The sequence below is a fragment of the Theropithecus gelada genome, chromosome 15 (genome assembly GCF_003255815.1).
Source record: "Theropithecus gelada isolate Dixy chromosome 15, Tgel_1.0, whole genome shotgun sequence".
In the NCBI taxonomy this organism is placed as follows: Eukaryota; Metazoa; Chordata; class Mammalia; order Primates; family Cercopithecidae; genus Theropithecus; species Theropithecus gelada.
This window is the reverse complement of record NC_037683.1, coordinates 88,571,597-88,595,953: the sequence shown is the minus strand read 5'-3', so window position 1 is coordinate 88,595,953 and position 24,357 is coordinate 88,571,597. Positions and strand designations below refer to the sequence as shown.

The 24,357-nt window shown below is 40.8% G+C and overlaps 1 protein-coding gene across 3 annotated transcripts in view; it reads right to left on the bottom strand.

The window, feature by feature from the left end:
- The window catches only part of OSTF1 (osteoclast stimulating factor 1), a 58,361-nt gene that overhangs the window by 20,643 nt on the left and 13,361 nt on the right, over positions 1–24,357 (bottom strand). For all 3 annotated transcript variants that reach the window (XM_025360026.1, XM_025360025.1, XM_025360024.1), the window contains exon 2: positions 8,795–8,841. In XM_025360026.1, the coding sequence (XP_025215811.1) occupies positions 8,795–8,841 (47 nt within the window). The remainder of the gene's footprint in view (positions 1–8,794; positions 8,842–24,357) is intronic.

The window sequence follows — 24,357 nt, the reverse complement described above, 5'->3', positions numbered from 1 at the left end:
ACCCCAAGCAGCTCTAAGGAGTTGGCTAATTACACCAACCATATGTGCTCTGGCCTGTACCAACCAAATGTTCTAAAAACTTTCTGAGGCCAGGTGCAGTGGCTCATGCCTGTAATCCCAGCACTTTGTGAGGCCGAGGCAGGTGGTTCATGAGGTCAGGAGTTCAAGACCAGCCTGGCCAAGATGGTGAAAACCCGTCTCTACTAAAAATACAAAAATTAGCTGGGTGTGGTGGTGGATGCCTGTAATCCCAGCTACTCGGGAGGCTGAGGCAGAGAATTGCTTGAACCCGGGAGGCAGAGGTTGTGGTGAGCCGAGATCATGCCACAGCACTCCAGCCTGGGTGACAAGAGTGAGACCCCGTCTCAAAAAAAAAAAAAAAAAAACCTCTCTGAATAAAGATACACATTTTAAACATCTTTTCCCCATTAGTAGATAACACTTGCCGTGACTTTATAAGTAAGTAGGGTGATGCCTACTGAGAGCAAATTTCAGATATTAGGAAATATTTACATCATCATGGTGGATGAAAAATGTAGGACACAAATTTCACATGTCATAAGAACACAACCATGCATTAAATAGACACAGAAAAATTTCCAAATTCTGTCATGAGCATGTGTTGCTTTCATAGTTTAGGTGGGAAAAATACTATTAAAAGAAAGGCTCTGATGTTTGTGATTATAATTACTGTTCCATATAAATCAAAATTATGCTAGTGAAAATTACTTCACCCAGCCAGGTGTGGTAGCTCACGCCTGCATAATTCCTGCACTTTGGGAGGCTGAGGTGGGCAGATCACTTAAGGACAGGCATTTGAGACCAGCCTGGCCAACATGGTGAAACCCCATGTCTACTAAAAACACACACAAAAAATGTGCCAGGCGTGGTGGTGCACACTTATAATCCCAGCTACTCAGGAGGCTGAGACATGAGAATCACTTGACCCTGGGAGGGAGAGGTTGCAGTGAGTTGAGATTACACCACTGCACTCCGGCCTGAGCAACAGAGTGAGACTCTGTCTCAAAAAATTGTTTTAATAAATAAAATTAAAATATTTCATCCATTCATTTTTCCATTTGTTTACCTCCTCTCAGTAGCAGACTAGGGCAGTAAATATGATTCTGCACTAGTAATTTATTTAGTTTTAAGGCTGATCTACATTCTTACTATATTTCTCCATGAATGTAAATTAAGGCTATTATCAGCCATAACATGCTTTAAGCAACTATAATACATGAAAATATTTAGATGCACTATGCATTCAAATATAAAAATTAGCAAATGATGATTATTGATGCCCCCAAATGGCTAAAGTCCTTTAAAAGGTAACTTTCTGAAACATATATTGCTTTTACACTTTGATTTGCACAGACTAGTCTGACACATAGCACAAACTATGGAAAATCTGTTATATGTACTAGACCTTGTGACATACATTTTGATATTATTTGAAATAAGTTTTTACTTTTTACTTTTGTTGCTTGAATTTGGGAAAAAAGAAATTAATAACCACTAATATTCTCTCAAACCTGTCTCTAAAATGTTCTAATGATCAATGATCACTATTACTACCAATATGTGGTAGATACAGAAAGTGATTAGGTAAAGAAACTATTTCCTTTAGTATTTATTTTGATGTAAACTGGATCACTCCCAGAGAGGCCAGAAAGATGGCTCTCTCCCCACCACAGCATCCCAGCTGGACTCAGCAACCACCACCACTCACCCCCACAACATTAAGGTTGGCCTTTGTTGGCAATTTTAACACCATCTGACTCTCCTTTAGATGGTGCTAAGGCCTGGGAGGGAAAAATGAAGGAAGAAGAAGAGTATAAGGAAAATAGGACATGTGGGCAGCAACATTTTCCTGGAGCAACTTTTCATTTCCTGGAACTTGAAAGAGTTCAATGCCATGAAGAGGTCTGTCCCATCTTTGAGCCGTCCCGGGCTATTCTTACTGAGCACGTCTCCCAAAGTTAATCTCACTCAGTTATGTCTTACAATAAACAGTGTCCCCCTCAAACAGTACTGTCAAGAAGTTAAGAAGTCATCTTTCCCTACAGTTTTACCCTCCTTCTAAAAATCACAAAAGTCACGTCTCCCTAAATTTCCATTTAATAAAACCACTCACCCTTTAAACAAACAAACAAAATACATTATGAAAAAGTACCAAACAAATAGCTTTTAAAAACAAAGCACACACACACACAATCATGGTAATGACTCTTTCTTATAAAAACAAGCAATAAATCAGGGGGAATAGGGAGTAACTGTTTAATGGGTACAGGGTTAATCTGTAGGATGATGAAAATGTTTTAGAACTACACAGAGGTAATGAATTGTAAATGTACTAAACACCACTGAATGATTCACTTTAAAATGGTTAATTTGGAAATAAGCCAGGCACAGAAAGACAAACATCGCATGTTCTCACTTATTTGTGAGATTTGAAAATCAAAACAATTGAACTCATGGACATAGAGAGTAGACGTATGGCTACCCGAGGCTGGGAAGGGTAATGGGAAAACCTGGGAGGAGATTGGGATGGTTAATGGGAACAAAAAAAATTTAAGAAGAAATAGTAAGACCTATTATTTGATAGCACAATGGGATAACTATAGTCAATAATAATCGTACATTTTAAAATAACTGAAAGAGTATAATTGGATTGTCTGTAACACAAAGGACAAACACTTGAGGGGATGGATACTTAATATCCCATGATGTGATGATTCCACATGGCACGCCTGTATCCAATCATCTCATATGCCTCATAAATATATACTCCTACTATGTACTCATAGAAATTAAAAATTTTTTAAATAGTTAATTTTATGTGAATTTTACCTCAATTTTTTTAAAAAAGTAATAAGGCCCAAAATAGTTAAAACTCTTAATGTCTTTCAAATAATTCTTGTCCTCTGTGGTTTGGGAAAGTGCATCATTTGAGAAAGACCACTGAGCGCCAGTCGCTTCGATACCTCTCAGTGCTATTTCAGTTTTTGAATTAATGGGGACCGTTCAATAGTGGTGTCTGCCACAAGCCACCCATTAGGTCAGACTTGTTTTTCAACGGAGGCAACGAGAACAGGCAGTCCATTTCAGTCAGGCAAAAAGTGACCTCATTTTTTCATCCCGAGAAATTACAGTCAACAGTTTATTCTCTTTTAATCCACAGCTCCCAGACACAGAATGCTACTACTCGTAAAATATCTTCTTCCAAAGAAACCAGGGACACGTTTTCCTAATCTAGCTAAGTAGGTAGTCTACTAAATTCTTCGCAGTGTTGGTGGCAGTACATACAACACGGTAATTTCATGGTTTTAAAAACAGATTTCACCTGCAATATTCACATTTCCCATTAAGAAACCACTAGCAGGATACCTGATGTAAATTGTTCAACGAGCATCTACTTTTAAATTCCCAGCATCATAGTCAGGGAACAGAAATGGGAAAACAGTAACATAATGAAGTATGCACTTCCCCATGTCCAGCTTATTCTTTGTTTTTTAACCACATTCCTCCTTTCCTCTCTCCTTGAACAACAACAAGGTATCAGAATAAGAAAGCTATTGTCCACTGGGATGTTACAGCAAAGAGTACACACTTAGTAACATATATTCCCATTCCCATTCCATATATTCTTGGTAACATATAATTCCCAAGGCATTAATTTTGTTGGTTTATGCAAATATACTTTATGAAAAGTTTAGAAAAACTGATATACTTTTGAAATTTTTCACATTTGTTAGTCTGAAGCCCTCAAAATTCATAAAAAGAGAAAACAAATTCTCCACAGATGTTTTTATTTAACACTTTATTGTCTATATTATGTGCTACGTACTGGTCTGGGCATTCAGAAATATTAACTAATTTGCTCCTCACCAAGAACACTATATGAAGTGGGTGCTATTCTTATCATCATGTTATAGATGAGAAACCTGTCCAAGGCGATAGAGCAGGTACATGGTAGAACCTGCACTTGAACTCTAAGTCAGATTACGGAGTCCCTGCTCTTACCCACCACCTATGCTTTCTCTCATACAAAAGGCATCACACACAGCCATTATTGGCCATCATGGTGTCATGACCAGATTAAAAGCTGGCCGCCTTGGAAAATACCTGTCTCTATCGACTCCCAACTCCCCCACCCCTATAGTGCAGTACAACAAAACCAATGGCAGCATATTTTACTTGCAAAGTATACTTGACCTCATTTAGTCCTCACAACTCACTAGGCTTGGCTGGGTCATGGATACAATCTCTATTTCACAACCAGGCTTAGAGAAGTTAAAGAATCTCTGCAAATCAGCGTAAGTGGCAGGGCTGGGCTCCTACCTCAGCTCTCAGATTCCCAGTCTCCTTCCTCTACACGTGGCTCTGTTAACCTAGTGCAGCCCAGCAACCTTTCCACGACAGAGCAGGGTCCTGCTGGCTTCCCTTTGGAAATCAATGCGCCTCAACCACACAGGAAATTCTGTTCTCTCCTCATCAGTCTGTCTTGACACTCGTCAATCCAGTCCAGCCAGGTCTGTGGTTGACACTTTATTGAAAGGAGCTGGGTGAGAAAAAAGAACCAAATGGGGCTGGGTGGTGCCAAGACACCCTTGCCTTTAAGCAAGACAGATGAGAAATGGGTTGGCAAGAAGAACCAGGAGCTACCCAGCGTTCTTCCAGTTCAATGGATCCCCAAGACTGGGGTTGGGCATTGCTGTCCCCATCTCCTGAGGGGGAACAGGAGCTTAACACTGGACCCAGGCCCGCCTGGGGGGCTGCACATGCCAGCAATGTCCCTCAGAGCCCACCTTAGCCTTTCAATATTGCCTGGTCCCACTGACTTTGAGGAGGCCAGGTCAGCGTGGGATATGCTGTGGTGTATCTATCCCTCCAGAGAAGACGGCTGCTGGTCAGAGGGGAGAAAGACCAAACAGCTTCCAACAGAAATTCTCATTCAGAAAAAGAAGGTAAGACAAATCTAGTTCTGGAATGATATTCAAAATTTAACAATGGGTATGGCATGGCACTTTACCAGTCAGGAAGGCCTGTGGGAGCTAGAGGCTGCCTGCTGTGCTAGATGCTACCCACTTCATACCGGGATTGAAGGGAGCTGAACAGGGGAGAAATATGGCGGCAACAGGGCTTGAGGTGGTCATTACTGACTGCAGCCTACAATCCTTGGGACTAAAAATATTAAAAATACATTTTAAATATTGAATATTTTTTAAAGCCTAATGAATTAAATGTATATTCTCCTGTATATTCAATCATAACTAAGATCTTTTTAAAAGCAGTGGAGAAACTCCATTTTGGAGTAGAACTGGAAGTAAATAAATCAATACACAACCCATCAAAAATATCTGTTAAATGTCTACTAATACAGCAACCACTATTCCTTCACTAGTAACAAGTACTCCTTAATAGTAGTAATAGCAGCTTTATGCAATTAATCTCATCTAATTCTCAGTAAAACCCGGTGGGACAATTATTATCCTCACCTTACAGATGAGAACACTGTGACAGAGAGGTTCGGTAATTTCCTCAAGGTCACACAGCTGCTCAAGAAGTGGAGCTGGTCCTGAACCCTAGTACGGGCTCTGAACCTGGTGCTACCCTGCTTCTTCAGATGCCGTGCCTGTGAGCAGGACTGAAATACCAAGTGTGGAAGTTCAGAGGCGGGAGAGGGAGTCCACCTCCAGCTGGGGTGGTCAGAAAAGTCTTTACAGAAGAGGAAGTATGTAAGGTGAGCTTGGAAGGGACAGGGCCACGGGTCTAGAAAGGGTTGAGAGATAGGTTCTGCTGTGAGTCACCTCCAGACGGGATAGTTCAAGAACAGGAAGGAGCAGAGCACAGCGGGGCTGGAATAGGGACTGGACTATAGAGGACGATATCTCTAGTCAAATAAAAGATTGAAGCAGGAGGTGGAAGCAAAGCCACCTTTGAGGAATGCCAATCTAGCTCAGACTGCAGACGGAATGGAGGAGCTAAGTCAGTAGGTGGGAAGTGAGGTCATGAGGAAGCAAAGGGGAAGGAGGAGGTTGGTGAGAAAGGACAAAGGCGGGGACAACGAAGCATACTAAGAGAGGAGATAGAGTCAGGAGTCACCTCAAGCCTCAAAACAAAGTAAATGCAGGTCCCATTCTAGATTCACAGAGGCAGCAGAGAATGGTCTATTCATTGAGTGGCCCAGGCTGGCACCTGACCACCCCTAACCTCTCTCACTCTTATCCCTCTTAGGGTCATGCAACCAACCAGGACACAACTGATAAGGACAAGCCGAGGCATAAAATGACAGCGCTCCCTGTGAGCAGGGCTTAAAGACAACAGCCCTGGGCCTCACACTTCCCTGTTATGGGCTCTCTGTGCCCTCTCCCTACTTCAGATTCTTACGTTAGAGTCCAAACCCCCAGTACAGATGCCCCTGACATACGATGATCCAACTTAACAATTTGTCAACTTTACGATGGGCTTATCGGGGTATTAAATGCATCTTTGACTTACGGATTTTTTTGTCTTACAATGAGTTTATTGGGTTCATCAAAAGTTGAAGAGCATCCGTACTTCCAAATATGAGTGTATTTGGAGATAAGGACTTTAAAGAGTTAATTAAGTTAAAATGAGGTCTTTAGGGTGAGCCCTAATCCAATGACTCACATCTTTATAAGAAGAGGAGATGAAAACACAGACACATGGGGAAAGACCATGAGAAGATGTGGAGAGAAGTACGACATCTAGAAGCCAAAGAGCAAGGCCTCAGAAGAAACCAACCCTGCAGACACCTTGATCTCTGTCTTCTAGCTCCCGAAATTGTGAGAAAATAAATTTCTTTTGGTTAAGCCACCCAGTCTGTAGAACTTTGTTATGGCAGGCTCAGTAAACTAACACTACCCACTCCCAATCCCTCACCAACACAGGAGAGTTGTCAGTGGAATCTCTTGGTGAGAAGAATAAAAACCCCACCTTTCTTGTTCCAGAAACATTTCGTGGACAAACTCTTGGGAGAACTGTCTGAATATGCACACTCCCATGTTAGTCTATTAGTGGCTACCATTTTTTGGTGCTCACCATGTGGCAGGCCTTCAATATTCACCCTACTCCACGCTCACGGCATGGTGCCACTGCAGAACGGTATCCCTATTTTCACATGAGAAATCAATGGCTGTGAGGTAAGAAAATTCATGCAGTAAGTAAAAGACAGATTTGGGATTTGAAGTCAGGCCCCGGCCTGATGGCAGCGAACTGATGTTCAGTGTCACTTGCTCTGTGTGACCTTCTGAGTTGCCTCTAACTTTGGGGACAGTGGGGTCTGGGACAAACCCAGATGAAGCCGGCAGCAAGCTGACTGCCCACAGAGAGAAAGCTCTGGTCCCTAGCATATATGAGAGAAAAGTCAAGGATAGCAGGTTTCTCCTTGATACGGTTTTGCTGTGTCACCACCCAAATCGCACCTTGAATTGTAGGTCCCATAATCCCCATGTGTTGTGGGAGGGACCTGGTGGGAGATAACTGAATCATGGGAGCAGTTTCCCCCATACCGTTCTCGTGGTAGTGAATAAGTCTCACAAGATGTGTTGATTTTATAAGGGGTTTCCCCTTGCACTTGGTTCTCATTCTCTCTTGTCTGCTGCCATGTAAGACATGTCTTTGCCTTCCGCCATGACTGTGAGTCCATTAAACCTCTTTTTCTCTATAAATTACCCAGTCTCAGGTACGTCTTTATCAGCAGAGGAAAAATGGACTCATACACCCCTTCTCCCCGAGAAACCTTCTTGGTTTCTTTCCTTTCCCTCCTAACTGTCTCAACTCCCTGCTTCACCATCTAGTCACTCCTGTATCAAAACCATCCTGTATCAAAACCATCTACTACCTCCAATCTTACCCAGAGCAAAATCGAAATGAGATTCATAGGCCCTAAATGCTTTGCCCTTCCAGTTCACCCCAACTCTCAGAAGTAGTCTCCCACCACCCTCTCCTGTGTTTACAACTTTCCAAGCCATGCTGTCTTCCCTGTTTTTTCTATTCTAGCATCCACCAAGGATGCTGCTTGCACTTGTTGCTCCCTCACTTCCTTCAAGTCTCTCCCCCGATGCCACCTTTATAGAAAGGCCATCTCTGAACATGCTATTGAAGACAACACTCTTTTCTCCATTCACTTCTTTGCCCCTCACCCTCCTTATTTTTCTCCAGAGTACTTAGCCCTTGACAGTCACATTCATTTGTCTGCTTACTCTCTGTCTCTCTCCACTGGATGCAAGCTCTATGAGAGCATCCTTTCTGTTGTCCCGGCACTAGTACCAAGGCCTGGACCAGTGTCTGGCATATAATAGATGCTTAATAAACCACAGATAAATGGATGGATACCAGAAACTATAACAATGAAAATGCACACTGCAGAGAAATAAAAAATTGTTCTGGAAGGCTAGCAGTGGGTACCATTATGAGCTATTTTGAGGTAGAAGGTCAAGAGGAGAATGAAGGAAGGTTAGTACGAGATTCAGCAGAAGGATGACTAAGATAGGGTCGCCATGCTTTATATGCAAGTCACTTGTCAATTTGAAAGCAGGTGGTGTCACTATGTGGGGAGAAGCTTTACAAGACAGACATGACCTCAAGATGCAGAAGACATGCGAATCAGCCGGGACTTAACTTGCACAGCTCTGCACCCAACATCCATTCCTGAGAATTACCTAGGTTTATCAAAGAAAACGCAGACCATTCACACCAGAGGAAATGTCTAAATAAAATCATCTTAGGTTTTTCTGTCAATTTCAAAAGTTAAAAACTGAACACTTACAGTTCTGGGTTCAAACGTGTACAGGGCTCTGAAGACTTTAACTTGCCCTAAAAAAGGAAGAAAAAACAACAACTGAATTTTTCATTCCTGAATTTGCTCTTAATAGCATTATTCATCATATCCTTCAGAATTCCCTAATTAAAAACCCATGTGATCAAGTAGAATAGAGGCTACTAGAGGCTGGAAAGGCTAGAGAGAAAGGAAGGACAGGGAGAGATTTGCTAAAGGATATAAAATCACACTTAGATAGGAGGAATAAGTTCCAGTGTTCTATACCACTGTAAGATGGCCATGGCTAACAATTATTATATAGTTCAAACAGCTAGCAGGAAGATATTAAATTTCCCAATACTAAGAAATGATAAATGTTTAAGATGACAAATATGCTAATTACCCTGATCTGATCACTATACATTATATATATCAAAGCATCACTATGTAGCCCATGAATATGTACAATTATCTGTCAATGAAAAAATAAATTTAAAAAATACATCACTATATATATCAATGTGACTACATAGAAAAATTATATAAGTACCAGCAGCAACTATTGTCATTATAAAAACACTGACTGAAATATCTCTATCCAAGAAAAAAAAGCCTGTGGGAGAATTGTGTTTCAGAATTGAGTGCCTTTTCCACATAGGAGATATTTTTTAATATTTCTTAAGTGAATGTATGAACAGACGCACACCTCTGAAAGATGACTTTGCTTCCTTCTAACAGCAGGAGCTACATAATTATTTGTGCTTCAGTTCTGTCCTATACAGAGTCCTTCCAACCCTGAGATCTAGGTTTAAAAATACAAGACCATGTTAACATAAACAAATCCTTAATGTGATAATCTATACAGGTTTGATATTCTTAAATCAGCGGGTTTGAAGTTTATATTTTCCAAAAGAAAAGAAAATACCATGGAGGAAAAAAAAAAGGACCCACTGGAGAAACCTATGAGTCCATTAAGTCCCAAAACAGAAAAGAGGCAACGAGGTCACATGCCTGAGAGTTGCCCACCTTCCTGCCAAACAATCCTTCCTCCTTTCTCTCTCTGTAGACTGCATTTCCATAACACTCTGGGCTATAACCACTGATTTGCTACCTGTCTCATTTGAGGGCAGGAACTCTAACTTGGTCAATTTCCCAGCACCTAACTGGCACATAGTAGAACTTAATTAATGTTTGCTAAATGAGTATAATCATCCCTCAGTATCCAAGGGCACCAGTTCTAGAACCACGATGGATACCAAAATCCATGGACGTTCAAGACCTTCATATAAAATGGCATAGTATTTGCACATATATACATTCTCCCATATACTTGAAATCATCTTTACTTATTACGCCTAATAATAAGTAAAGGCAATGTACATACTATGTAAATAGTTGTTATACTGAAATTATTTGTATTATTGTGTTATTATTATATTATTTGAAACAGAGTCTCACTCTTTCACCCAGGCTGGAATGCAGTGGCGCAATCTCGGCTCACTGCAACCTCCACCTCCCAGGTTCAAGAGATTCTCCTGCCTCAGCCTCCCGAGTGATTGGGACTACAGGCGCCTGCCACCATACCCAGCTAATTTTTATATTTTTAGTAGAGTCGGGGCTTCGCCATGTTGGCCAGGCTGGTCTCGAACTCCTGACTTTAAGAGATCCGCCTGCCCAGCACTCCCAAAGTGCTGGGATTACAGGCATGAGCCATCACGCCTGAACAGTATTGTTATTTTTTAGTAGTTTTTCCTGAATATATTTTATTCACAGTTGGTTGAATCCATGGATGTGGAACCAGTGGATACAGAAGGTCAGCTGTACAAAGTAAATTAACAAACTCAAACAGTATAGGAAAAAAGCCTATAGATAGCAAAAAAAAAAAGGGGGGGGATCCTCTTTTAATAAAATAAATAGATTTAGAACAGATATCAAAATAGAAGGACTATCTATTTGATAGCTATTTAAAAGCTTTGGGAGGCCAAGACAAGTGGATTACTTGAGGTCACGGGTTTGAGACCAGTCTGGTCAACATGGTGAAACTCCATCTCTACTAAACATATAAAAATTAGCCAGGCATGGTGGCATGCACCTATAGGCCGAGCTACTCGGGAAACTGAGGCAGAATAGCTTGAACCCAGGAGCTGGAGGTTACAGTGAGCTAAGATTGCGCCACCACACTCCAGCCTGGGCAACAGAGCAAGACTCTGCCTCAAAATATAACAATAATAATAAATAAAAGCTCAGTTGCAACACTAGAAGAACCTTTAAGATGATTATCTAAGACAAGAAAATCATGCAGAACAGTGGCCTCCAAGGTGGGATACGGGAAGACTACCTCAGAAAATATTTACATTTTTATCCTTCTTATTCTTTTCTATTCCTATTTGAACATGTTTTATGATATAACAGCATAGAATAATATATACACAACTTATAAATTCATATGCATTTATATAGACTGAGTACTCAAAAACCTTTTGTGGATCAACTGTAAGCGTTATGAAGACAAGTATTTTTGTTGTTTTTTGAATGAGACACCCAAGTACCTACCACAGTGCCTGGCACATACGAGGCACTCAGTAATTAATGAATGAATGAATTAAGTAATGAATGAAGCATGAAGAAAGGAATAGATGGAAGCAGGAATTTTAAAAAGTCTGAGGCCAGGCATGGTGGATCATGCCTGTAATCCCAGCACTTTGGGAGGCCAAGGCAGGTGGACTGTTTGAGGCCAGGAGTTTGAGACCAGCCTGGCCAACATGGCAAAACTCCATCTCTACCAAAAATACAAAAATTAGCCAGGCTTGGTGGTGCAGACCTGTATTCCCAGCTACTCAAGAGGTGGGAGGCAAGAGAATCGCTTGAACCCGGGAGGTGGAGGTTGCAGTGAGCTGAGATTGCACCACTGCACTCCAGCCTGAGTGACAGAGCGAGACCCTGTTTCAAAAAAAAAAAAAAAAAAAAATTAAATTAAAATTTAGAAGTCTGAAACCAGTAGTTTACAACAGTACTGTCTGACATAACTTCACACAATAACAGAAAAGTTCTATATCTGTGCTGGTCACATGTAGCTTCTGGGCATGAGAAAAGTGGTCCATGTGACTGAGAAATTGATTTTTAATATTATTTTCATTTCCCCCATGTTGCAGGTTTAGAATATCAGAAAATGGATTGACTTAATGTCCATTAAAAGGGGATTATGTAAATAAACTCTGATTTGTCCACAAGACACAGTCATTTTAAAAAGAACCCTGCACATTATTCATAATAACCAAGATAGGAAGTCAACCTACGTGTCCATCAATGGCAGAATGAATTTTTAAAATGTGATATATGCGCGCGCACACACACACGCACTAGGCTATTCAGTCTTAAAAGAGATCCTGTCATTTGTGACAACATGGATGAACCTGAAGAACATTATGTTATGTGAATTAGCCAGGCATGGAGAGACAAATACTGCATGATTTCACTCATATATGTGGGATCTAAAAACGTTGAACTCATAGAAACAGACAGGAATATGGTGGTTGCCAGAGGCTGGTGGGTAGGGAGACTTGGGGGGATGTTGGTTAAAGAACACAAATTTCTGTTAGACAGCAGGAACAAGTTCAAGAGATCTAGTCTACATCATGGTGACTAGTTAATAACAATCTATTACATACTTGAAAATGCTGAGAGTAGATTTGAAGTGTTCTCACCACAAAAAAATAATGTAAGGTAACACACATTAATTAGCTTGATTTAGTCATTCCACAATGTATGCATATCAAAACATTATGTTGTATACCATAAATGTATACAATTTTTACTTGTCAATTAACAAAAAGCGTTGCCTAGCCTGGGCAACATAGCAAAACCCCATCTCTACAAGAAATACAAAAATTAGCCGGGCATGGTGATATGCACTTGTAATACCAGCTACTGGGGAGGCTGAGGTGGGAGGATGGCTTGAACCCAGAAGGCGGAGGTTGCAGTGGGCAAGACTGCACCACAGCACTCCAGCTTGGGCCACAGAGCAAGACTCTATATCAAAAAAAAAAAAAAAGAAAGAAAAAAAAAATGCTGCAGACAGAACCACAGACACTGACATAGAAAATAATCTACACACAAAAAAGCAGGTTTAGAACAGTGGGCAAGTTTATGTCCTGTTTATGTCAACAAAACACACAGTCATTGAATGAGAACACCAATTGTGGGGGCATCATATTCTACTTGACATTTACTGTTTACATTCATTACGCCAAGTGTGTATTACCTTTATAATCAATGAAAACAGTAACAGTGTGATTTGGGATTGGGAGGAGGAATCATTCTCCTTCTAAACATCTTAACATAGAAGAGCAGCTCAGATCCCTGCTACAAGAAAACACTCTTTTCACCAGCAGAATTCCAGGGCCACATCTCTCCTGCTCTACTAAGAGGAGCTTAATATGCACACACAAAAGTGGAAACTTTTTTGGGTCTGGAGTTTGTTTTTCACTCATATAGACTGAAGGCAGGAAACACCAAGCGGAAGGAGGAGCTGCCAGGAGAAATACAGTATTTTCTGCTGACTAGATTGTCTCCCTGAAAGCAGAGATTAGTTATCTTGATTACTTCAAACTTTCCAAAGAGAAGTTATACAAGGAAGCAGTCCACTTGTGACCAAAATCAATAACGATAGAACTTTCTTGTTCCTCTGAGGGAAGGCAGCGATGAGATGTGTTATGGCTAATTTTGGAAACAAGATCCCATGCCAACTAAATGGGTTTAGGTGAAATTCAATAAAAAGTACAGAACCTGAAAACAACTATGTGCAGTGTGACTAAACCACTGATTTTTGTAATTGTATCTTTCACGATCATCTTACTTAAAATGTCCACAACTGAAAGTGAGATTTATTTGCATTTTGATTTATACTAAACAGTGAACAGCAGGCAACTCCTTAGACTATTTTGCAAATGAATATTCTATCTGTTGTAGAAAACACTTTCACATACACAAACTTATTTATTGCTTAATGTTGGGACATTAGCCTCTTGTCCCTTTTCATCCGTACATTATAAAAGTTCTGGGATTAATTTATTCCATCCTCAAAATTGAGTCAAGTGGTAATGAAAGAAGGCAATAGAAACAGCCTCAGAATATAAAAGAAATGCATAAAGAAGAAACACAGATGACTTTTATGATTACTGTTTAACAACCCTGGATATTATTCCTCTCAAAACAATAATACTGAATTCATTGATCATTTTACATCATATTTATTTCAATTTTGAGCAACGTTCTATAGGTCTATACATTTATGTGCCGAGGGGAAGAAATGAGAGTACTCTGTGTTTCTATATTATCTTCCCTGAAAACATCTTTTTTTTTAAAAAAAAAAAGTGTTATGGCTAATTTTGGAAACAAGATCCCATGCCAACTAAATGGGTTTAGGTGAAATTCAATGGGTTTAGGTGAAAAAAAAGCAATAGGCTGGGCGCAGTGGCTTATGCCTGTAATCCCAGCACTTTGGGAGGCCGAGGCGGGCCAAAAGTTTGAGATTTTGGCCAGGAGTTTGAGGAGTTTGAGACCAGCCTGGCCAACATGGTGAAACCCCGTCTCTACTAAAGATACAAAAAATTAGCTGGGCGTGGTGGTGCGCGCCTGTAATCCCAGATACTCAGGAGACTGAGGCAGAAGAATCACTTAAACCCAGGAGGCGGAGGTTGTAGCAAGCTGAGATCGCGCCATTGTACTCCAACCTGGGCAACAGGGAGAAACTCCATCTCAAAAAAAAAAAAAAAAGCAGTAAACATCTTAATAGATCACCAAGAGGAAGCACTGATCAATTCCAAATTTACTTGTTCTTGTATATGCAAGGAGGCTAAGTTAGATGCTTTCCTCAGGCTCCCTCAAGCTTGATCATTTTCTCATCAAAGTCTAGTGACATAAAACAAGGAGGAAAAGTGGAGCTCAGAAGACTCTATGAATACCCTGAAATTACCCTGGAATTCAATTGAAATAAGGTTAAAAAAAAGGTCCAATCTTTTGACTGAGGCTTTAGGTGAATCTTGCATGAACCAGCATGTATTAGCACTAAGGATCTATGCAGTGCTGGTCTCCTCACATAAGCAAGATCAGCAAACTCCCATTACAATAACAGCAGTGGTGCACCTGCTGACTCACTTCACTGGCTCCTCACCTTGCCAGTCCCACCCTTCTCTGTTCCGTCCAACCCCACTGCGTCCCTGAAGAGAAGGGTGAGTCCACTAGTCATCAGCCAAACACTGTATTTTCCTCTAGAGTTGGGATGACCCTAGGCTTCCATAAACGAATCCCTGTCCATGGTGGCAGAGGCATGGTAAAGGCAGAGAGAAGGGTTCCGCAACAGGATATTCTACAGGCAAAGGGTAACTAGGTGAAATTTCTGCTCTAAGTTATGCAAACAGAGTATGAGTCAGCTCATTTTTGAGGCCCTGAAACAGCACTTAGAGGGGCTTGGAGCTTACAAATTTGAACAAAGAATTTCTAACCTATTTTATTCCCTGTTGGTGAAGAACTGGAGAAGCCTCTAAAGAAAGCCACTCAGACATCACTAAAAAGGGGTTGGTGCCGGGCACGGTGGCTCACACCTGTAATCCCAGCACTTTGGGAGGCCAAAGTGGAGGACTGCTTGAGCCCAAGAGTTCAAGACCAGCATGGGTAACACAATGAGACCCCAGCTCTACAAAAAATTTTAAAAATTAGCCAGGTGTGGTGGCCGGTGGTACACACCCATAGTCCCAGCTATTCAGGAAGCTAAAGTCGGAGGACTACTTGAGCCCAGCAGGTCAAGGCTGCAGTGAGCCTTCATCACACCACTGCACTCCAGCCTGGATGACAGTGAAATGCTGTCTCAAAAAAAAGAAAAAGAAAGAAAGAAACTGCTCACTATAAGAGACAGACATACAATAAACAACAAGACAAATGACTATTTAAAATATCAGCCCCTGGCCATCTGTAATAGATGGACTATTTCACTTATGTCTTTTTAAGAATGTTAAGAAGCGTGAGACATTTAGATGGGCTTCACTTACAATGGCTATAACTACTACATACCCACTCTGATGGCTAAAGTGAAAAATACTGACAATGGGATAAATCAACTGTGGTGTATTCAGACAATGGGATATTATTTAGCACTAAAGAGAAATGAGCTATCAAGGCATGAAAAGACATGGAGGAAACGAAAATGCCTATTACGAAGCAAAAAGTCAACATGAAAAGGCTATGTACTATATGATTCCAACTATATGACATTCTGGAAAAGGCAAAACTATGGAAACAGTAAAAAGATCAGTGTTGCCAAGGGTTGGGGGAGGTACAGTTGAACAGGCAGTGCACAGTGGACGTTTAGGGCAGTGAAACTACTCTGTATGATACTCTAATGGCTTATTAGAGTATCACTGTCATTACGCATTTGTCCAAACCCATGGAAACCACATCAACAAGAGCAAACCTTAACGTAAACTATGGATTCTGAATGATGATGATGCATGCATGTGTCAGTGAAGATTCATCAATTCTAACAAATGTTTTTTTAAGAATGTTATCTCTGGTGAGGGATGTTGATGATAGAGGGGCTACACACGTGGGGCAGCAGGGTTATATGAGAAATCTCTGTACCTTCCACTCAATTTTGCTGTGAAACTAAAACTGCTCTAAAAAAAATTAGTCCATTAATTTAAAAACAATACCAGCATTGCTAAGCATTATAGAACAAATAGAATTCTCAGATACTGCTAGTGGGAGCGTAAACCAGTACAGCCACTATAGAAAATTGTTTGGTGGTAGCATTAATTTATTTTTACTAGTCTTAACATGCCTTGAAACCTTAAGTTGCATTTTTGGGAGTGGAACATAACTAGAAATCCCTTCCGGTCATCTTCCGTAGGACGAAAATATTGCATACAAAAATAACCCCTCCTCACTGTTTCACTAATCCCACAACACAGTGAGTCACCTCAACACTTTTCAACTGAAGGTCATGGTCTATTAGTAGATTGAGAAACTAATTTAGTTGACTTTAAGACAATTAAATGGGTCAGAAAGACCAGTGTACACTATACATAATAGAAGAAATCATGGTTTTGTGAAATTTTGTTTTATTGGGAATGGACAGGTGGATGAATATTTAATTAATAAATTTACCAAATACACCTTTTTTGGCCTAATGCCAAATGATCAAATGCTAAAATAAATATTTGCCAAAGCCAAATGTGGCTTTAATGGAATGAACGACTGGGATACAAGAATAAACCTGAAACCTGGCCGGGCGTGGCGGCTCACGCCTGTAATCCCAGCACTTTGGGAGGTGGAGGCCGGCAGATCACTTGAGATCGGGAGTTGGAGAACAGCTGGCCAACACAGTGAAACCCCATCTCTACTAAAAACACAAAAACTAGCCGGGCGTGGTGGCGGACACCTGTAATCCCAGCTACTTGGCAGGCTGAGGCAGGAGTATCGCTTGAACCCAGGAGGTAGAGGCTGCAGTGAGCCAAGACTGCACTCTAGCCTGGGTAAGAGAATGAGACTCCACCAAAAAAATACATAAATAAACCTGAAATTTTATCCAAAAAAATAATTAAAATTACACTCTTATGACTAAAACTCCAGTAGACTCACTTTGAAAGTCTGATATAAAAGGACAAAAATGGTAATTCCTTGGTACTATTAACTGCAGCCTGATGGGACTTTTGTAAAACTAAACAAATCCTCTCTCTAAAATGAGATCTGTAGAAAAAGCAAGATGTTTTTGCACTAGCTCTGCCAGAGTCTCTACTGCCGGTAGTGACGCTGCCGGTACATTAGTAAACTATCCTTCCTCCCTAATAGGAACCAACTGAGGTCAAGACAACCTCTTCATCTCCTGGGCCTGAAGATTTGCTTAGCGATGATGATATAAAGTCACTGACAGCAATCCCACAAAGAATACAATGGATTCCAAAATTACTAGCAATCACACTCTCTCAACATTAATTCTCAATCTATGCCTGTAATGTTTACTCTTTATATAATAATTTTCATACTTAAAATTCAAGACTCATTATCATCATTATTACAATAGTTTACATCTCCAATAGTGAATAATCATTTATACATTCAACTAACTGAGAGAATTTCAATTTATTAATATTGAAAATTTTCTTGGCGAAAAATGGAAGAAAATGATTTCAGTCCTGGGAATTAAAAAAAAAAAAAAAAGTTACCCTGGTCATGCCACCTCCACAAAAGGCAAATCAGACCAATATATAAAGCGCACATTGTAAATAAGTTACATTTAGAGAACTTACCTGTTTTCAAAGCAAACTTTTCTTTTTCTTTTTTTTTTTTTTTGAGAGACAGGGTCTCACTCTGTCACCCGGGTTGGAATGCAGTGGTGAAATCATAGCTCACTGCAGCTTCGACCTCTTAGGCGCAAGAGATCCTCCTGCCTCCGCCTCCTAAGTAGCTGGGATTACAGGTATGCACCACCACACCCAGCTAATTTTTTATAGACACGGGAGTCATGTTGCCCAAGCTGATCTCAAACTCGTGGCTTCAAGTAATCTTTCCATCTTGGTCTCCCAAAGTGTAGGGATTACAGGTATGAACCACCAGGCCCAACCTTCAAAGTCAATATTAAGGTAACAGTAAATCCATATGTCATGCCTTGTTTGCATTACTGATGCTGCTAACGTGATTAGGCAAGAGTGTCACCTATGCAATCTAGAATCCTTGCTCAGGCAGAAGTCTTGGTGTGCCAAATAAAGTAGGCATTCCACCATTGGGCCAGTTATCCAAAGCTTAATGGTAGATTTTGGAAGAAATCTGAGTCTAAAGTGAACTTCCGTGTTCCCCTCTGGTCATGCGTGTGTGTGTATTTTTATGTTCTGGGTTATCAAGAAAAATACATCTTACTGAAGTTCAAGGTCAAAAAATGTTTGGGAGCCATTGCTCTGGACTATCTGATGAAATTAGGAATTGTTACAGGACTCTATAAAGAATATTTTCCTACCTTGTGGATTTCAGTAAATATATAAAAAACAATATTCTCTCGCTTCCCCCAAAAGCAGATAATTACAAGCAATCTTAGAGCTCTCAAAACGAAAGAAGAGGAAGAGAATTATTTGATCAAGAGAGAATCATGGAAAATAATACTTTACTATATACATATATCTTTCTCACATCTGTCTAAGAACATGCAGGGAGCATTAATCTTAATTTATGAAAATTAAGTGGGTATGAAAAAACAGTGTCATCATCTCTGGCTATTCTCAGGGTAAGAAAAAGTATTAATTATTTCTATGAGGCATATTTGAATTATTCTATTAAACATGCATGATGAAACAGGATGTTTTCTGTTGAAAAACAAAACAGGAGGAGTCTGTGGGATGGTATCCAAGAGTTAAGGCCATCGTTTTCAATTCTTGGGGTGATAGAAAACAGCTGTACTCTGTTGGGCTAACAGAGGCTCCCCCTCCACCTCCGGCTTTGTGGATTCCAACACCCATAAATGAGGTAGGTGATTAGCTCAGAATAGGCCTCCTGAACCACATCTCTATTGGCGTAATTCCACAAAAGTCCACTGCTTTTTGTTTCTTTTCTTTTTCTTTTTTTTTTTTTTTTGAGATGGAATTTCACTCTTGTTGCCCACGCTGGAGTACAATGGCCTGATCTCTTGGCTCACTGCAACCTTCACCTCCCAGGTTCGGGCAATTCTCCTGCCTCAGCCTCCCGAGTAGCTGGGATTACAGGCGCCCACCACCATGCCCAGCTAATTTATGTATTTTTAGTAGAGATGGAGTTTCACCATGTTGGCCAGGCTGGTCTTGAACTCCTGACCTAAGGTGATCTGCCCGCCTCAGCCTCTCAAAGTGTTGGGATTACAGGTATGAGCCACCAAGCCCGGCCTAAAAGCCCATTGCTCTTGAAAATAAAAAGAGAGGCTATAATCCTTGGAAAGAAAGTCATACTGTGAGCATAACAATGCCCAATAGTTTCCAATGTAACGAATAAGTTCCTTCCTGCCTACTTATACTCTTGGATTAATTAAATCAAGTTCAATTAATTCTGTTTGCACATATACCTTTACAGAAAAAACTAATAGCAACGACTCTGAACACATTTCCATCCCTCCTCTCTCTAACACCACCTCTTCCCCATCACTTCCCCTATCCAATCCAAAAAAGAAATAGAAAAAACCTAAAGAATTTGAAACATGTCTTGACTTCAGCTGCAGGAATAGCGGACTCTAAAAACAGTAGCCTGTGTGTTTTCTAGCAAGAGGGTTCTGTTTATTAACAGTGTGCCTTTCTAATCCATTTTTTTCTTTGCTTATACTTTTCAGTGCCTTTCAGCAAACTTGGTTTACTTTTACATCTTGAGGGACCATACCCACTGGTTAATTTTATTTAGTCTCCACCATATAACATAAAAATCCCAGAGAGCAGGGTTTGAAATTTCAACTGACAAGCTCTTTGCCAACTGTCTTCACTGGGTAAAAAATAGAGAAAGAAAGCAAGGTCCCTAAAAGCCCTTCATCTCAAGACAAAGTGCTTCCAATGTCAGTTTGGGGAGACCTTGGGAAAAATGGAAGAAAATTATCTCTGTCCTTGGAATTAAAAAAAAAAAAAAAGGTTACCCTGGTCATGCCACCTCCGCAAAAGGCAAGGTCAGTCCAAAGGCTCGTCCATGAAGGCAATGCTTGTTTTTGTATGACGTTTAAGCTAAGAATAGTTTTACATGTTTAAACAGATGAGAGAAAAATGAAAAGTAGTATTTCAAGATACATGAAAATGATCTGAAATTCAAATGCAGTGTCCACGAATAAAGTTTTATGGGAGCACAGCATTCATTTGTCTTTTGTCTGTGGCTGCTTTCACATGATACCATGGCAGAGCCGAGTAGCTGAAAGAGCCATATGTGGCCTACGAAGCCTAAAATATTAACTATTCAGCCCTTTATTGATGATATTTGCAGACCTCTACCTTGTAGTCCTCTTTCTCTGCAAGTAACAAGTCAGACAAACAGAGCACTGGGCCACCACGTGAAGATCTGTAGCTCCTAACCTGCTTCTCCCCAACCCCAAACTAACCTGGGTCACGACTTCCTCCCATATGAAATGACTGGTTGGGCAAATGATTACATATATGCAAGATCAAAGACAGAAAATTCCCTAACATCAAAATCTTTAATCCAAAACTAAATTATCCTTCTACACTCATGTTTATGGGACACTTACCATGGGCCAGACATCACGCAAAGTACTAATTCACAGCAATTTATTTAATCCTCAAAACAATCTTGTGATGTAAATGTTTTATTAACCCTATTTTACAGCTGGGGAAACTGAGGTTAGAGAGGGTAAGTAACTAGTCCAGGTCCATACAATTAGGGAGTGGCAGCGAAGAGCCTTAAACTCAGGCCCCTCTGGCTCCAGAACCCATGCTCTGAATACCGGGCTCTTAATTCTGGCACCCAGGGACTGAAAGACACTAAACAAATACCACGTGTGAAGTACTGAGTGCGGCTCCTGATGTGTTGTACGTTCCCATAAATGTTAGCTACTATTAATTATGACATCTTGTTACACTATTCTGGGACTTATTCCCTGTGTTTCTCCTTACTGGCAAGACAGCATTACTGAAATCCTCACCCTGTATACTAGAAAATTTATCACAGATGATATCCCAGCAAGAGATATTCTAATGCTTTTTTTGTTTGTTTATTTTTAATTTTAGAGACAGGGTCTCACTCTGTCACCCAGGCTGGAGTACAGTGGCTCTATCATAGCTCTCTATAATCTCAAACTCCTGGACTCAAGTGATCCTCCTGTCTCAGCTTCCCAAAGTGCTGGGATGACAACCACCATGCCCAGCTAACTTTTCAAAAACATTTTTTGTGGAGACAGGGTCTTGCTGTTACCCAGGCTGGTCTTGAACTCCTAGCTTCAAGCAATCCTCTTGCCTTGTCCTTCCAAAGCACTGGGATTATAGGTGTGAGTCCCTGCACTTGGCCATAATGCTTTTTGTTTGTTTGTTTTAGACAGGGTCTCACTTAAGTCGCCCTGGCTGGAGTGCAATGCCATCATCACAGCTCACTGCAGCCTTGACTTCCCCGGCTCAGGCAATCATCCCACCTCAGTCTCCCAAGTAGCTGAGACTACGACTACAGGCTTGTGCCACCACACTGGGGCTGGGCTACCTTTTTTTTTTTTGTATTTTTAGTACAGACGGGATTTCACCATGTTGCACAGGCTACCCTTGACCTCCTGAGTTCAAGTGATCTACCCGCATTGGCCTCCCTAAATGTGGGATTACAGCCTTGAGCCACAACGCCCAGCCCGTAATGCTTGTTTTAAGCAAACAAAGCTCACACCTATAATCTCAGCATTTTGGAAAGCTGAGGCGGGAGGAATGCTTGAGCCCAATAGTTTGAGACCAGCCCGGGCAACACAGCAAGACCTTGTCTACAAATAATTTTTTTTAAAAAACTAGCTGGGTGTGATGGTGTAGGTCTGTGGGTCCTAGCTACTTGGGAAGCTGACATGACAGAATCTCGAGCCCAGGCAGCCGAAGCTGCAGTGAGTTGAGGCTGTGCTACTGCACTCCAGCCTGGCACTCCAGCACTCCAGCACTCTAGCAACAGAGAGAATTACCATAATTTAAAATAAGAGTTTATTGTGTCCCTTAAAATTTAGCTTTTGGGGTATATACTTATCTTTTGATGTTATGTAAAAAAAAAAAAAGGCTGGTGGTAATATTATACATGCAATCAGCTATGTAAAACACAAATCTGCACGGAAGAAAAACTGGAAAGAAACAGTATCAAAATGCCAACCGTTAGCTCTGAGTGGTAGAACTATGAGTCATATTTATTTTCTTCTTTATTTTCTAAATTGTCTACAATGAATAGGTATCCCATACACAATCAGGAAAATGTGTTCTCTTTTAATGCCCTTTTGAAGAATAACTTACAAGGACCTGAATTTTATATATATTTATCATTTATTTGTGACAGAGTCTTGCTCTGTCGCCCAGGCTATAGTACAGTGACGCAGTCATAGCTCGCTGTAATCTTGACCTCCTAAACCTCCTGCCCCAAACTCCTGGGTAGCTGGGACCACAGGCTCGTGCCACCACACCCAGCTAATTTTTCTTTCTATTTTTTTGTAGGGATAGAGTATCACTATGTTGCATGGGCTGGTCTTAAATGCCTGGCCTCAAGCAATCAACCCACCTGGGCCTCCCAAAGTGCTGGTATTATAAGTGTGAGCTTATAATCTGGCCTACTTGTATTTGATTTATCGGCAATGTATTTACTAATATGAGTCCTTCTTTATTCTCTTTCTCTTCCTGACTTCACCACAAAAAAAAAAAAAAAAAAAATTGCCATGCCTAGTACACCCACAAAACTGAGAACACAGGGAGACTTAAACGAACACAGTGAGGAGACCTTCATGATCAGCACAGGCTATTGTGGGAGGTGGCATCTACTTTAATTTTGGAGATAACAGTAGTTATCCACTGTGATGCCACAGGACTAGAAAAAAATTTAAAAAACAAACAAACAGTAGTTACCCACGCAAAAGGGGGCAGGGTCAGGCAGCCCCAGAATAAAGAGCAGGGTCTGGGGTTCGGGAAGCAGGGTCTGAGAATGTCCAGTCAATCAACATGCCTGAATCCTGGGGTAAAAGATGGCAAGAGATTAAACTGGGGCGTGAGCGGATGCTAGAGGTTTTGAAACTTTTTTGAGATCCACAGGAAGAAACGTATTTCGTATCAGGACACGCACACTCATGAAACGTAAAAAAGGTCTTACAAAAATTTCTTATCCTTACTTTGAGTGATTCACTCTGATATTTTTTGTTCGTATTCTATTTTCTTTTCTTCAAGACGCTAGTCATGACTAATTATACTGACTTGACTACCTACCAAGTCACCACTCACAGTGTGAAAAAACACCAGGCCAGAGCATGTGTGCATCCACTGTTTAGAGATGAAATTACAAAAATGCCCTCACTGCCTGGATGTGGTAGCTCACACTTGTAATCCCAGCACTTTGGGAGGCCAAGGTGGGAGGATCACTTGAGGCCAGGAGTTCAGGGTCAGCCTGGGCAACAGAGTGAGACCCCATCTCTACAAAAAACAAAAATAAAAAATTGGCTGGGACAGTAACGTGCGCCTATAGTAATGTGCGCTACTACATGGGAAGCTGAGGCTGGAGGACAGCTTGAGCCCAGGAGGCTACAGTGAGCTATAATTGTGCCAGTGCCCTTCCAGCCTAGGTGACAGGGCAAGACGCCACCTCTAAAGAAAATAATAACTTAAAAAAATTTTTTAATGGCCTTAGTCTTGGCCATCTATGAAGATACATGGTAGCAAGACAACATGATGTTATAAATGTGCCCTTTATTTATAGCGCAACCTCTTTCAAACCTGATATAGAGACCAGGATATACACAGTATCTAAGAAGACATAATGGGAATCACTAGGGACAGAACTGAACTTCAGCTAAGAGTTCAATCAAAGCTGACCCAACAGATACACAGGGGCCAAGTTTGTAACTGAGGATATTTTAC